The sequence below is a fragment of the Aegilops tauschii genome, chromosome 2 (genome assembly GCF_002575655.3).
Source record: "Aegilops tauschii subsp. strangulata cultivar AL8/78 chromosome 2, Aet v6.0, whole genome shotgun sequence".
NCBI classification, from domain to species: domain Eukaryota; kingdom Viridiplantae; phylum Streptophyta; class Magnoliopsida; order Poales; family Poaceae; genus Aegilops; species Aegilops tauschii.
This window is the reverse complement of record NC_053036.3, coordinates 12,992,191-13,009,493: the sequence shown is the minus strand read 5'-3', so window position 1 is coordinate 13,009,493 and position 17,303 is coordinate 12,992,191. Positions and strand designations below refer to the sequence as shown.

Here is a 17,303-nt window from a genome sequence, read left to right as displayed (position 1 = left end):
TCATCTCTATATTTCACGAGCTTGTCGTGGGAGGAGATGTTGGTGAAGTTGTTTGCATCATCGAGGTCAGACGGAGAGAATGCTTTGACTTTCTTGAAAGAGGCAGTGTGGGCCATGGCATACAGGTCGTACACCTCTGGCACCTTATCCGCCTTATTGTAGCGTGCCTGAAAAAGAGAAACAAAGTAAATTAGTAATTAAAGGGCTCAAGCTAGCATGATGAATGAATTGCATGAATCATGAAGCAAACCACATACCCAGTTCCGCCCGAACTGATATAAGTTGGAGCTGCCTTAATGGTGTGGCACACCTTCCATTTGGGCACGTTTGTCCTTGGCCGCGTTGTGGACGGCTAGCCATTCTTTTGAGCATCACTCATTGACCAACACCTCCCAACAATCCATCCGATCCGCACACCATCTCAGAGGCGCCTAAGTTAGCAAATAGAAACTTGAGCGCTACGGCTATGAATTACTAAATGAAGGAAGTAAATACAAGGCCTTAAGAATTACCTTCATGTACTGCTCCTTACTCAGGAACTTATAGTGGCACGCCGGCTTGGGCTTCTTGATACCACGCAAGGCGTAGTAGTCTCCAACAGCCTGCACCCGAGCCTCGTGCCGTAAGTTCTGTAGTAGGCGCTTGCAGACGTTCTCGATAACATTTGCCGCCTCCTCCGTATCCCTCCTCACACCTGTAGAATGTCTGCAATCAAATGAGACAATATTGATTAGTACAATTAATAACTAGCTAGTTGAAGATTTTGAATGTGTAAAGGAGAAATTACCCAGAACTTTCTGAACTTTCCCCGGATAGTTGGGCCCTGGAATTATCAACGTCAGGAAAATGTTCTTTCTTTGCATAATCTGTCGGGGGGGGGGGGGGGGGGGAGATTGAGTGGAAAGACAAATATGGGCCAACAACTGTATTGGGCTGCCGTCAGACCAAACACACTGAACCCATCCGTGCTGATGCCGACTCGAGGATGCCTCTGATCTGCCGCTTTGTCAGCATGTAATTCATCAAACTTTTTCCACGAAACATCATCCGATGTGTGTACGATCATCAGATTCCCATCTGCATCTAGTTCGGTTCTTTTGCCCGTTTTGTGCCATGTCATCTGTCTAGCCGTCTCTTCGACCATGAAAAGACGTTGAAGTCATGGTATGATTGGCACATACCGAATAACACTAACGAGGATTTTGGTCTGTGTCTTCTCACCCATACCGTTGTCTACCACAACATACCTGGAAGACTTGCAAATGGGACAATAGTTCAAGTCCGCATAGTCAAGCCTAAATAACACACATCCTTTCTCACAGGCATGTATCTTCTCTAAGGGAATCTTCAGTGCACGGAGGATTTTGTCCGACTGGTACAGGTTTGCAGGCATTACATGGCCTTTGGGTAGAAAGCGTCCAAATACTGGCATCATTGCGTCGTAGCATTCTCTGCCCAAGTTGAACTGAGCCTTCAGAGCCATTACTTGTGAGATGGCATCCAACTGACAAAGCTCAGTGTGCTCGTGGAGCAGACGTTTTGAAGACTCCAACATTTCATTGAAGGCCTTTGCAGATTCCTCCATCTCCTCGTCCGAATCCCGAGCATCATCGAAGTCTTGCACCATGTTTTCCATCCCGGTACCATGCTCGTCGGTGTGACGACAATCCACCTCAGCTCGGTCACGTTGGGCAGACTCACCATGATATGTCCACACCGTATAATCGGGCGTAAAACCACTCTTCTGCAGGTGTTTGCCCATTTCAGCTTTTGTCCTCTTTTCCCAATTGCCGCACCGTAAACAGGGGCACCAGGTTTTCCTCTGGCCATTTGCAAATGCGGCTTGCACAAACCCCTTGGTTTTTGTGAACCATTCAGTGCTCCATTTGTTCTGACCAGTGTGACCGGTGTACATCCACGCACGATCACTCATCTTGACTTTCAGAGCTACTGGACACACAACAAATATATATATATATCTATATATATATATATAATTCACCATGTATATATTCATCAGTTCATCTACTTTGTCAATTTTATTACGTCCATGCAACCTACACTCTAATAGGTAATGATAGGTCCTAATCCCACCCGAGTATGTGTAGATTGGGTTCATTTTCCCATGCTATGCTCCGGATACGACGCAAAATTTCGGCAGCACCTCCCCGCTGTTCTCCTGATACACGTCTCTGCAATAAACAGAGAGGATGTGTACCCGGAGAACAACAGGGGAGGCACTGACGAAATTTATGCGTCGGATCCGGAGCAAAGCATATGGGAAAACAAACCCAATCTACACATACTCGGGCTGTCCATGGATAGCGTTGGACAATTCGAAAGAATCACGGTTATAAATATGCAAATGCATGCTTATTTATAATTATAACGCTTTCGAACATGAGACACATATTGGTTACGCATACTGATGATTCAAGACAGATATATAGCTAGCTATCAAGTTTCATCGACACGAACACAGGAACAGAGCAAATAATTAAGGGGGGAGGAGGACATGTCATTTGTGCTCACCCACGAACGAAGGGGCAGAGCTCGTCAAACGCACGGGGAGGTCGTCGAACACCAAACCTCGCAGCGATGAAACAACTGCACATTTAAATCTACCCGATCAACACAATTATATATGATGTTTTTCATAACAATCGAAAAATATATGACCTAACTCATAATTCACAAATATATGACCCCGTCGGCCTCTGGTGTCGTGGGTGTCGTGTCGGGATCGGGGTGTCGGGGTGGTCGGGGTCGGGGTCGGGGTGTGGTGTCAGGGTGTCGGGGGTCGGGGGTCGGGGTGTCGTGCCGGGGTGTCGGGGTGGCGTGTCGGGGTCGGGGTGTCAGGGTGTCGGGGTCGGGGTGTCAGGGTGTCGGGGTGTCGGGGTCGGGGTGTCTTTTCTTTCTTCTTCTCCCTCCACCTCTTCCTCCCTCCTCCTCCTCCTCCTTCTACTCTTCTTATTCTTCTAAACTAAAACTAAAACTAATCTAAAATAAACTAAACTAAAAATAAAACTAAAACTAAACTGAAACTAAAACTAAAGTAAAACTATAACTAAAACAGAAACTAAATTAACTAAAAGTAACTAAAAGAGACTAAACTAAAACAAACTAAACTAAAAAAGGGGGGATCACTCACCTGTGCAGGGGATCGCCGGTGGAGGGGGAGGCGGCGGCCCGGTGGAGGGGGAGGTCGCGGCGGGTGGGGGCAGCGGCCGCCCGGTGGAGGGGAGTCCGCGGCGGGTGGGGGCTGCGGCGGCCTGGTGGAGGGGGAGGCCGCGGCGGGAGGGGGCGGGGACGGCCACGCAGGGGAGGGGAGGGGGCTGCTGGCCGGCGTGGAAGGGGCGCCGCATGGGAGGGGTGCGGGGCGACGGGGCGAGGGGGCGGCGGCGGGTGGTGGGGCGACGGGGCAAGAGGGGCGGCGGGTGGTCGGGGCGACGGGGCGAGAGGCGGTGGGTGGGCGGGTGGCGGCGACGGGTGGTGGGGGTGGCGGCGGGTGGCTGGTGGCGGGGGCGGCGACGGGTGGCGGTGGTCGTCGGGGTGGGGAGGACAGAAAGAGAGAGAGAGGGAGGGAGCGGGGCGGGGACGGCCGTTAGTTAGGTTATCTCTTTGCCGTCCGCTTTTTTGCTCTTTGCCGTCTGCTAGCAAATAGGGAGGCCGTTAGTTTTTTTCTAAGCAGCTCGTTAGTGGGGCCCACCTCTCTCTTTGCCGTCCGCCGGCTGACTGTAAAGATTCTTTGCCGTCCGCTAGCAGACGGCAAAGAATTGGCTGATGGCAAAGATATTCTTTGCCATCAGCCAGTTCTTTGCCGTCCGTTTTTTACAAACTGACAGCAAAGACCTTCTTTGCCGTCCGCCAGCAGACGGCAAAGAATAGGCAGACGGCAAATAAGCAAATTCCAGTAGTGTTAGCAGTAACGCGTGGCATGCACCAGCGCTACAAGTAGGACGGTAGCAGTAGCGCCGGGCTAGACATAGGGGCAGCATTGGTCCCTGGCCAGCGCTATTGCTAAGGCAGTTAGCAGCAGCGCAGGCTGCCCTATGAGCGCTGCTACTGCGGCCAGCCCGGACCCAGCTCCCCGGCCCAACTTAGCAGCAGCGTGCGTCACTGAAGTATTTAAAAAATATTGGACAAGTATTTGAAAAATGTTAATCAAGCATTTGAAAATGTTAAATTTGTATATAAAAAATGTGAACAGTTATTAAAAATGATAATTTTTTTGATCATGTATATTTTTTTAATCAAGCCTTTAAAAAAACATTGAACAAATGTTCGAAAAATGTTAATCAAGCGTCTGGCAAAGGGTAAATGTTTATAGAAATAATGTTGACCATTCAAAAAATATTAATCTTGTATTTGAAAAATGTTAATCAAGCATTTAAAAGATGGTTAAAAAATTGTATATAAAAATGTTGACTATGTATTAAAAAACCCGAGATTTGTATTAGAAAAATGTTAAACATGTATTATAGAAATGTTGTTGACATATACAAAAAATTAAGAATGGAAAAATAAACAAGGAAAAATAAAAAAATTGGAAAAACTATAAAAACCAAAGAATAAAAGAACAAAAATGAGAAAGAAAAGAAAAACCACAAAAAACAAAGTGAAACCAAAAATAAAGACGAATTATAATGACAAGAAAAGAAAACCGGAGAAAAATAAGAAAACCAAACAAAGAATGAAAGAAACAAAAAAGAAGGAAAAAAGAGGAAATACAAAAACAACCTCCAATCTTTTACCTCAACTAGTGGGCCCGTCCAATTAGTCAAAAAGCTTCAGCGAGAGAAACCATCGATCTCGCTGAATGGGAGATATAGCGCTGCAAAAACTTGATCAAAACAAGCATAATTTTATAGCGGATGGGAAGTCGACGAGCTTAGGCCCAAAGGACTAGCGCCCAGACGAACTGGCCGTCAGCAGCCAAGCCTCTATCACATACGAACGCCGAAAACTCACGGAACCGCACCAGTCGATGCCGACCGGTGATCACTGTAGCACCATCGCACCACCCCCAGAACTTCCACAGCAAAGCCAGAGCCCACTCGCTGCCACGAGAAAGAAGTCACTAGTAGAAAATGGGCCATTTATCCCGGTTTATGAGGCCTATTTGTCCCGGTTACCGAACCGGGACTAAAGGATCGGTACTAAAGCCCAATACCTTTAGTCCCGGTTCGTCCAGGAACCGGGACAGATGGGACTTCACTTGTCCGCTGCGGCTTGCACAGGCAGGAGGGCCTTTTGTCCCGGTTGGTGCCATCAACCGGGACCAAAAAGCTTCAACGCGTCAGCAGTTCATGGGCTGGGATTTTTTTCTGAGGGGGGGGGGGTGGTGGTGTTTGTAGGGTTAATTATTGTGTTAGCTAGGTAATAGAGAAAAGTGTCCTCTCGTATCTCCGTGCTTGGTCGACGCTACGTAGGATTCGACACACTAGCTAGCTAGTAAGCAAATAAAGGTAACCATTAAGTACAGAAGATCGTCGTGAACATATACACAGAGAGAAGTGATCGACCTCTCCTTCTCGTATTGATTGGTCGAACAATTAGTTTTCGTATATCTATCCAACGCTACTGGCTACACATATATATATACACACACACACACACACACAATATAAGATCTCTTACAAAATCCTCTAATATCTGAACTCAACTTCCACATGGTATTCTCCATGTTTGTCGATGACGTGGTCAAGAAAGAATCACGTCAATTCCTCTTGAATTGCTCGTATGCGATCTTGTGGTAGGAGTTCATCTGAAACTCAACACAAATGATGGTAATAAAATAAAATTGTGAATGTTATTGCTTACGCACTTCATATAATTGTTTAGAGTAGCCCCGCTCACAGGTGGTGTGGCGGATGAACTCGCAAATGTAGTATCCACATAAATCATTTCCGGGTTCCTGTCATAACCACTTTACGAGAAATAGAGGTCAATCAAACTGATAAGCAAGCATGCTAAATGGTATAGATAAAACTAGTTAGAATCAATGAGAGATGCACGGAACTAGCTAGTAGCTAGTACTCCCTCCGTTCGGTAATAGATGACTCCAGGGGAGGAATCGTGAACAAATCAATTTTACAATAAGACTCTTCCGAAATTTAAAATCATTACAATCCAGTACCCAGTTGTCCGTCCGCTCGTCGTGATCCACCGCGTGGAACCTCCGTCCGCCGGCCAGAACCTCGATCTCCCGCCGGCCAAAACCTCGAGCTCCATCCCCAGCACTAGGACCCCGTCGGCGGCGTCAGGTCCTCGAGCTCCCGCACCCAGCACCTCGAGCTCCCCACCTCCGAGTACCTCCAGCTCCATCGCCGGCAGCAAGACAGCGCCGGCGACTCCAGCACATCGAGCTCCGTCTCCGCCGCAGCCAGGCTCAGGCGCCAGGCCTCCATCTTCCGCCGCTGCCAGGCTCAGGCGCCGCGGCTCCATCTTCCCCTCCTCCTTGCTGTAGCGTGGGCAGGCATCCCTGCATTTCCACGGCCAGGTTCGTGGCCACAGGGGTCATCCCCACTTGCACTTGCACTTGCCGATGGAATGGAACCCAAGTGGTACTGCTGATCACTGTGATTACCAATTACGAAAAGGGAAATCCCATTCCCAATCCAGTTAAGATCACCCAGCTGTTGTAAGTGTTCATTGGCGCTCCAGTTAAGATCCTAATCAGACATACTGAAGGACCCGGCTGTAGGATCAAAGACAGCAAACTGAAGAGTTTGCACACCATAGCTGTGATAAACCAACGAGGGCCATTTTACAGTATTTACTGCAAAATCAATTTGATAAGAAAAATGGTACACGAATTAATTACCATGATCTCTACAGAACTAACACTGACAGCTTAAGTCAATTCTTCTAAGGTCAGCCAGGAAACTCCAGTAACACAGAGTGATCTATCTTTGTTTCTTCCTTGGCTGGCTTGCTGGCTTGCATGCTTTGACTTGACAAATCAAAATCTAGGAGGAAATAGAGAGGAGGTGGAGACTTTTGTTTTGCTGAGTTCACACCCAAGCAGGTTTCTGAATTCTGATAGCAATGCAAGAAAGCTAGAATGCTGAAATTTACCTTTCTTCTTCTGCAATTTACAATGGCAAGATTCATATCACACACTGAACTGGCATTTCTACAGATGATTATATTAGGTCTGCCTATACAATGTGTATATTTACCTGACCAACATACAAGGTCTTAGTTGTGCTAAGAACAAAGATCCACTTTTCATCCCTCGGACCGAAGGACGTGTCAAACTGAGGCCCACAATAAAGCCTGCCAACGAGATAGAGACATTGAGATTTTGCATTTCTATGGCTGATGAGAATTGGCTGAGAACTCTCTGGCCACATTTCCGGGAATTAGATGACATAGTTTATATGGATGAGAAATGGTTCAATCTGACACAAGAGGAGGACGGCTACTTGCTGCTTCCCGAAGAACCTGATCCCTTCACTACTAGGAAAAAGGCTATAGATGGAATGGCCACTAATGGCGCACTGTACATGTGGTGCGCCATTACTAAATGCTAATGGCGCACCATGCGTCGATGCGCCATTAGTAATTTTGAAAAAATTTAAATTTTTTTTACTAATGGCGCACCGTGGATGACTACTAATGGCGCACCACCCCACGGTGCGCCATTAGTAATTATGTTTCAATTTTTTTTTCAATTTTTTTTTTATTTTTTAAACTACTAATGACGCACTTGTGAGTGGTGCGCCATTAGTAGTTCACTCACAGGTGCGCCATTAGTAATTTTGTTACAAATTTTGTTTGTTTCAATTTTTTTTTTGAAAAACTACTAATGGCGCACGGTTGGGGAGGTGCGCCATTACTAGGTGAACAATAATGGCGCACCACCCCCACGGTGCGCCATTAGTAACTTGGCCCATTCCACCGAATGCACCCCCCCGGGGACTGCCTTTTCAGTTTAAAAAAAATAAAAGAAAATGATGGAAATTTAAAAAAAAATAAAATAAAATAAGTTTCCCATGTGATATGTGGTCTGGGAAAATTAACAAATATGAATTTCGACTTTATTTGCAAAATCTCTCTGGAATTTCTTAAAATGGGCATAACTTTTGCATACGAACTCGGATGAAGAAGTTTTTTATATGAAAAATCATCTACTCGAAAAGTTACATCCGAATTTAACCCCGTTAAACATTTTCAAAATCCTCAAAAACCTAACAGAAAAAAAGATACGGGGCTTTTAAGATCTGGAGAGGCAAAAAAATTCAAACAAAATCAAACTTACTAATGGCGCACCTGCCCATGGTGCGCCATTACTATCTTCCCGCCTTCAAAATTTAAAATAAATAAAAAAATAAAAAAAGTTACTAATGGCGCACCTGCCCATGGTGCGCCATTAGTATCTTCCCGCCTTCAAAATTCAAAATAAATCAAAAAAATAAAAAAAAAGTTACTAATGGCGCACCTGCCCATGGTGCGCCATTAGTTTCTTCCCGCCTTCAAAATTCAAAATAATTCAAAAAAATAAAAAAAATAGTAATGGCGCACCTGCCCACGGTGCGCCATTACTATGCCGTATATATGGCTGGGCGTGTCCTCTCCTCCTTACCTCTTCATTCTTCTCCTCCACTCCACCTCTCCTCCACTTCATCTCCTTCTCCCTCCTCTCCGGTGAGCTCCTCCTCCCTCCTCTCCGGTGAGCTCCTACTCCCTCCTCTCCGGTGAGCTCCTCCTCCCTCCTCTTCGGTGAGCTCCTCCCTCCTCTTCGGTGAGCTCCCCTCATGGTTTCTCCTTCCTCCTCTCCGATGCTCCGGTGAACTCCTCTCCGGCGATGTAGGCGAGCACCTCTCCGGCGAACTCCTCTCCGGCAAAAGAACACGGCAAAAGAACGTACAAGATCCAAAAACAGGAACAAAATTTGAAATAATATCATGCAAAAAAATGAGCCAAAAAAGGAGCAAAAAATGGGCAAAAAAATCGCGATCCAGATCCAAATTCAAAAATAGCAAAGGATACTAATGGCGCATCACTAAACAGTGCGCCATTAGTATGCCGAAGTTACTAATGGCGCATCCTGTTGTTGTGCGCCATTAGTATGCCAAAGCACCTGGGTATAGATGACCCCCGGGAGGCATACTAATGGCGCACTGTTGTATATACTAATGGCGCATCTGGGGTGCGCCATTAGTATACCAGATACTAATGGCGCACCAGTGGTGCGCCATTAGTAAAATATACTAATGGCGTGGCACTAATGGCGCACCACTAATGCGCCATTAATGGCCAAATTAGGTGCGCCATTAGTAGGCCTTTTCCTAGTAGTGCTTACGCACCTTGCATCATAAGGATAGCATTGCGAAGGTGATGTTTCTTGCGGCCGTGGCTAAACCAAGATATGGCAATGTTAGTGTCGTCACGTTTGATGGAAAGATAGGCATTTGGGCCTTTGTCACAGAGTCTCCGGCTCAAAGAAGGAGTGAAAATAGAGAAAGAGGGACACTTGAACTCAAATCATTGAAAGTTACAAGAGATGTAATGAGGGTCTATATGTGTGAGAAACTGATTCCACCTATCCATGACCTGTGGCCCGATGAAGATGAAGAACAGACAATCTTTATCGAGCAAGATAATGCTACACCGCATCTTAAGCCTAGTGACGAGGTTTTTCGACGGGCCGTAGAACAGACCGGTCTGGATATCAAGTTGATCCAGCAACCTCCAAATAGCCCCGACCTGAATATTCTTGATCTCTGCTTCTTCAGGTCTCTCCAGTCGCATACCGATTGTAGAGCACCTCAAAGCATAAGGGAATTGATAGAAGGCGCGGAGGAAGAATATCGAAATTATGATGTCAACACGTTAGCTCGAAGCTTCGTGACACTGCAATCATGCATGAGCGAGATTATGAGAGAAAAAGGAGGGATATGCTACAAGATTCCTCACATGCAAAAAGAGCGCCGGCAGCAAGAAGGAAGGCTTCCTATCCCTCTCTCTATAAACGTTGAGCTAGTTGAGCAAACCTTAGCACTTATAGCAGCAGCAGACCTCGAGGCAGCAGCAGCAACACCTTTGAAGCAGAGAAAGAGAAAGAGGAGCAGCATCACCCTCTGAGCAGAGAAAGGGAAAGAAGACCAGCAACATCCTCCAAGAAGCGGTACCCTACAAGCAGCAGCAGCAGCACCACCACCTTCGAAGCAGATAAAGAGAAAGAAGAGCAACAGCACCCTCCAAGCAAAGAAAGGGAAAGAAGCAGATAAAGGGAAAGAAGAGCAGCAGCATCCTCCAAGCAGCAGTACCCTCCAAGCGGCACCACCTTCGAAGTAGAGAAAGAGAAAGAAGAGCAACATCGCCCTCCAAGCAAAGAAAGGAAAAGAAGCAGAGAAAGGGAAAGGAGCAATTCCGTGCGTCCCTGCAAAGGTTGTGTTCAGAAGGATAATGGAAGCAGTTGGCAGGCCAATAATAATAAATGAAGAAACTAACTGACCTGATAAGCTTGAATGCTGTGCAAAACTTGCAATGAAACCAAATCTTTGTTCATCTTTTGCTGGGTCTGAGGCATCTTTGCAAGATGGACCTGATAAGCATCCTCTGTTTCTTCTGTTTGCAAGATGGACAAGTACCAAATCTTTGCAAGATGGACCTAATAACCAAGAACAAAGATGGACACGTACCAAATCTAGTAGCTTCAGTGTACACACAAGTGGAGAACAAAAAACTCTAATGTGTGATGAAAACAAATAAGTAATCCTGGGATAGACAGTAATTTTCTCGAATGCTTCTTGTCCAGTTATCCTGCTATACTACTGTGTTATACGCATCTCAAGTCTGATTGAAATGCACATTATAATGATGTTTCTGTAGCTTCTTTAGCAAGATCACTGAATACAGTTTCTTGGGGGTCCTAGTATTGTTTATCATGTTTATCACTGCAAGTTCATGATCCAATAATTAAGAGCAAGTCTAAGATCATTTGGTCTCTGAACATTTGGCCACAGAAATTTGATCTTGACAGAACAACAACTTGACAGATCAAAACCTGACATAAACAACTGCTCTTGTGTTGAAACAAACTGAATCTAATGTTATCTGTGATATACTCCCTGAACCTGAACGCGTTGAAACAAACTGAACTTAATGTTATCTGTGATATACTCCCGGAACCTGAACGCGTTGAAACAAACTGAGACAACCAAGAACCTGAATCTGATAGCTGCTCCCAGAACTCCCTCAGCTCATCCTTGGTCAGCACCTGAGCAACGATCCCCCTTCGCTGTGTAAGGGCGTCGACCATCTGCGCCGCGAATTCCTCCGATCCAACCATCCCTTGAACACAAACTTGGGAGGATCATTTCAGAATCATGGCAGTAGTTCTGTTGCACACTGGCCAAAAGTTCAGACTTTCTTTTTCCTTATAATGAAGCTGACGCTTCAGAGAAATGGATGAGCGAGCGAGCTTACCAATGCACTTGCTGAAGCGCGAGCGGAGGAGCAGGCCGTCGACGGCGAGGCGGTCAAACCGCTTCTCTACCTCGGGCCAGCTGCCCTGCGTGACCACGCTCTGGTCGAGGAACTGGAGGCCCCTGAGCGCGCGCGCGGCACCGGTCATGCTCCGTTCCAGCCGGCGCTGGCTCACCGGCGCGTTGTCGCCGCCCCGCTTGGCCGACGCGATGCGCCTCAGCTCGGAAGGATCTGCGGCCGCGCGCCTGGAGAGCGACGGCGCGGCGGTCCACGGACTGGGCGGGGAGCCGGGGCCAGCAACCTGTGCCTCCCCTATCTGCCAAGGCGCACCGACCGGCGCCTGCTGCGGGCCTGGCCGGGAGGCCTCGCCCTGCAGGATGGGCCCTTGTCCTGTGGACGGCGCCGGCCGTGGCTGCTTGCTACGTCTTGCGTTGGTTTTCCTTAAAAAGGAAATGGTGATGCAGCAATAGTAGCGTAAGTATTTTCCTCAGTTTTTGAGAACCAAGGTATCAATCCAGTAGGAGGCTCCTCAAAAGTCCCACGCACCTACACAAACAAACAAAGAACTCACAACCAACGCAATAAAGGGTTGTCAATCCCTTCACGGCCACTTGCGAAAGTGAGATCTGATAGAGATAATATGATAAGATAAATATATTTCTGGTATTTTATAATATAGATTGGAAAAGTAAAGATGCGAATAAAAGTAAATAGCAAATTTATATGATAAAAGATAGACTTGGGGGCCATATGTTTCACTAGTGGCTTCTCTCAACATAGCATAAGTATTACGGTGGGTGAACAAATTACTGTCGAGCAATTGATAGAAAAGCGGATAATTATGAGATTATCTAGGCATGATCATGTATATAGGCATCACGTCCGTGACAAGTAGATCGAAACGATTCTGCATCTACTACTATTACTCCACACATCGACCGCTATCCAGCATGCATCTAGAGTATTAAGTTCATAAGAACAGAGGAACGCATTAAGAAAGATGACATGATGTAGAGGGATAAACTCATGCAATATGATATAAACCCCATCTTTTTATCCTCGATGGCAACAATACAATACGTGCCTTGCTGCCCCTACTGTCACTAGGAAAGGACACCGCAAGATTGAACCAAAAGCTAAGCACTTCTCCCATTGCAAAAAGATCAATCTAGTAGGCCAAACCAAACTGATAATTCAAAGAGACTTGCAAAGATAACTTAATCACACATAAAAGAATTCAGAGGAGATTCAAATATTTCTCATAGATAAACTTGATCATAAACCCATAATTCATCAGATCTCGACAAACACACCGCAAAAAGAGTTACATCGAATAGATCTCCAAGAAGATCGAGGAGAACTTTGTATTGAGATTCAAAGAGAGAGAAGAAGCCATCTAGCTAATAACTATGGACCCAAAGGTCTGTGGTAAACTACTCATAACTCATCGAACGGGCTATGGTGTTGATGTAGAAGCCCTCCGTGGTTGATTCCCCCTCCGGCGGAGCGCCGGCGAAGGCTCCAAGATGGGATCTCGCGGATACAGAAGGTTACGGTGGTGGAAATAGTTTTTCGTGGTCGCCTCTGATGTTTTCGGGGTACGTGGGTATATATAGGAGGAAGAAGTAGGTCGGTGGATGCCCGAGGGGCCCACGAGACAGGGGGGCGCGCCCACCAGGGAAGGGCGTGCCCTCCACCCTCCTGGCCTCCTCGATTGCTTCTTGACGTGCATTCCAAGTCCTCTGAATCACGTTCGTTCCAAAAATCACGCTCCCGAAGGTTTCATTCCGTTTGGACTCCGTTTGATATTCCTTTTCTTCGAAATACTGAAATAGGCAAAAAAAACAGCAATACGGGCTGGGCCTCCGGTTAGTAGGTTAGTCTCAAAAATGATATGAAAGTGTAAAGTAAAGCCCATAAACATCCAAACAGGTAATATAATAGCATGGAACAATCAAAAATTATAGATACGTTGGAGACGTATCAAGCATCCCCAAGCTTAATTTCTACTCGTCCTCGAGTAGGTAAATGATAAAAACAGAATTTTTGATGTGGAATGCTACCTAGCATAATTCTCAATGTAATTTTCTTTATTGTGGCATGAATGTTCAGATCCAAATGATTCAAACTAAAGTTCATATTAACATAAGAAATAGTAATACTTCAAGCATACTAATCAAAGTAATCATGTCTTCTCAAAATAGCATGGCTAAAGAAAGTTATCCCTACAAAATCATTTAGTCTGGCTATGCTCTATCTTCATCACACAAAGTATTTAATCATGCACAACCCCGATGACAAGCCAAGCAATTGTTTCATACTTTAGTAATCTCAAACTTTTTCAATCTTTCACGCAATACATGAGCATGAGCCATGGACATAGCACTTTATGTGGAATAGAATGGTGATTGTGGAGAAGACAAAAAAGAAGATATTCTCACATCAACTAGGCGTATCAACGGGCTATGGAGATGCCCATTAATAGATATCAATGTGAGTGAGTAGGGATTGCCATGCAACGGATGCACTAGAGCTATAAATGTATGAAAGCCCAAAAGAAACTAAGTGGGTGTGCATCTAACTCGCTTGCTCATGAAGACCTAGGGCATTTTGAGGAAGCCCATTGTTGGAATATACAAGCCAAGTTCTATAATGAAAATTCCCACTAGTATATGAAAGTGATAACATAGGAGACTCTCTATCATGAAGATCATGGTGCTACTTTGAAGCACAAGTGTGGTAAAAAGGATAGTAGCATTGTCCCTTCTCTCTTTTCTCTCATTTTTTATTTGGCCTTTCTCTTCTTTTTTTTTGACCTTTCTCTTTTTTTTTAAGTCCGAAGTCTCATCCTGACTTGTGGGGGAATCATAGTCTCCATCATCCTTTCCTCACTGGGACAATGCTCTAATAATGAAGATCATCACACTTTTATTTATTTACAACTCAATACTTAGAACAAGGTATGACTCTATATGAATGCCTCCAGCGGTGTACCGGGATGTGCAATGAATCAAGAGTGACATGTATGAAATTATGGAAGTGGCTTTGCCACAGATACGATGCCAATTACATGATCATGCAAAGAGCAATATGACAATGATGATACGTGTCATATAAACGGAACGGTGGAAAGTTGCATGGCAATATATCTCGGAATGGCTATGGAAATGCCATAATAGGTAGGTATGGTGGCTGTTTTGAGGAAGGTATATGGTGGGTGTATGGTACCGGCGAAAGTTGCACGGCACAAGAGAGGCTAGCAATGGTGGAAGGGTGAGAGTGCGTATAATCCATGGACTCAACATTAGTCAAAAGAACTCATATACTTATTGCAAAAAATCTACAAGTCATCAAAAACAAAGTACTACGCGCATGCTCCTAGGGGATAGATTGGTAGGAAAAGACCATCGCTCGTCCCCGACCGCCACTCATAAGGAAGACAATCAATAAATAAATTATGCTCCGACTTCATCACAAAGCGGTTCACCATACGTGCATGCTACGGGAATCACAAACTTCAACACAAGTATTCTTTAAATTCATAATCACCCAACTAGCATGACTCTAATATCACTACCTCCATATCTCAAAACAATTATCAAGCATCAAATTGATCATAGCATCCAATTCACTTTCTATGATAGTTTTTATTATACCCAACTTGGATGCCCATCATTCTAGGACCAATTTTATTTAACCATAGAAAATACCATGCTGTTCTAAAAGACTCTTAAAATAATATAAGTGAAGCATGAGAGATCAACAATTTCTACAAAATTAAGCCACCACCGTGCTCTTAAAAATATAAGTGAAGCACTAGAGCAAAAACTATTTAGCTCAAAAGATATAAGTGAAGCTCATAGAGTATTCTAATAAATTCTAATCATGTGGGTTTCTCCCAAAAGGTGTGTACAGCAAGGATGATTGTGGAAAACTAAAAAGCAAAGACTAATATCATACAAGACGCTCCAAGCAAAACACATATCATGTGGTGAATAAAAATATAGCTCCAAGTAAAGTTACCGATAAACGAAGACGAAAGAGGGGATGCCTTCCGGGGCATCCCCAAGCTTAGGCTTTTGGCTATTCTTGAATATCTTGGGGTGCCATGGGCATCCCCAAGCTTAGGCTCTTGCCACACTCCTTATTCCATAGTCCATCAAATCTTTACCCAAAACTTGAAAACTTCACAACACAAAACTCAACAGAAATCTCGTAAGCTCCGTTAGCGAAAGAAAGCAAAACACCACTTCAAGGTACTGTAATGAACTCATTATTTATTTATATTGGTGTTAAACCTACTGTATTCCAACTTCTCTATGGTTTATAAACTATTTTACTAGCCATAGATGCATCAAAATAAGCAAACAACACACGGAAAACAGAATCTGTCAAAAACAGAACAGTCTGTAGTAATCTGTAACTAACGCAAACTTCTGGAACTCAAAAAATTCTACCAAAATAGGACGACCTATATAATTTGTTTATTGATCTACTGCAATTGGAAGCAGTATGTTATCACGTTCTGGTGATTTTAAACAATTGTTTTCGTGAACAGAAAGTTTCTGGAATTTTCAGCAAGATCAAATAGTTATCATCCAAGAAAATCCTATAGGTTCTACTTGGCACAAACACTAATTAAAACATAAAAACACATCTAAACAGAAGGTAGATGACAAATTTATTACTAAACAGAAACAAAAAAAACACAAAGAAAATTGGGTTGCCTCCCAACTAGCGCTATCGTTTAACGCCCCTAGCTAGGCATAAAAACAAGGATAGATCTAAGTAGTGCCATCCTTGGCACTCAATTCATAAGTAGCTCGCATGATAATTCATAAGGTAATTTGACTTTCTTTCTTGGAAAGTGTTCCATGCCTTTCTTCAATGAAAATTGGAATCTAATATTCCCTTCCTTCATATCAATAATTGCACCAATCGTTCTAAGGAAAGGTCTACCAAGAATAATAGGACAAGAAAGATTGCAATCTATATCAAGAACGATAAAATCTACGGGCACCAAATTCATATTTGCAACAATAAGAACATCATCGATTCTTCCCATAGGCTTTTTAATGGTGGAATCCGCAAGGTGCAAATTTAAAGAGCAATCATCAAGATCGTGGAAACCTAGAATATCACATAAAGTTTTCGGAATCGTGGAAACACTAGCACCCAAATCACACAAAGCATAACACTCATGATCTTTAATTCTAATCTTTATAGTAGGTTCCCATTCATCATAAAGTTTTCTAGGTATAGAAACTTCCAAATTAAGTTTTTCATCATAAGTTTGCATCAAGGCATCAACAATATGTTTGGTAAAAGCTTTATTTTGGCTATAAGCATGATGAGAATTCACAATGGATTGCAAAAAGGAAATACAATCTTTTAAAGAACAATTATCATAATTAAACTCCTTGAAATCCAAGATAGTGGGTTCAACGTTATTTAAAGTCTTGATCTCTCCAATCCCACTTTTACCAAATTTAGCATCAAGATCTAAAAACTCCGAATCATTGGGACGCCTTTTAACTAAAGTTGACTCATCCCCAGTCCCATCATTATTAAGATTAATATTGCAAAACAAAGATCTAATAGGGGACACATCAATAACTTTAAGATCTTCATCATTATTTTCATGGGAACTAGAAGAACACGCTTTTACAAAGCAATCTTTCTTAGCACGCAATCTAGCGGTTCTTTCTTTGCACTCACCAATGGAAGTCCTCATAGCCTTGAGGGTCTCATTGATATCATGCTTAGGAGGAGTAGATCTATGTTTCAAAGAATCAACATCAAGCGAAAGTCTATCAACGTTCCTAGCCAAATCATCAACTTTTAAGCAATTTTTCTTCAAGCAA

General features: G+C 44.1%; 1 protein-coding gene across 1 annotated transcript in view; it reads right to left on the bottom strand.

Annotated features, from left to right (window-relative positions):
- Window positions 1-5,513: 5,513 nt before the first annotated feature.
- Window positions 5,514-17,303, bottom strand: part of LOC120970921 (uncharacterized) — a 32,912-nt gene continuing 21,122 nt past the window's right edge. The window contains exons 3-4 of the mRNA XM_073506724.1: window positions 11,440-11,879; window positions 5,514-11,304 (exon numbers count right to left, since the gene is read on the bottom strand). Coding sequence (XP_073362825.1) covers window positions 10,916-11,304; window positions 11,440-11,879 — 829 coding nt within the window. The 3' untranslated portion in view covers window positions 5,514-10,915. The remainder of the gene's footprint in view (window positions 11,305-11,439; window positions 11,880-17,303) is intronic.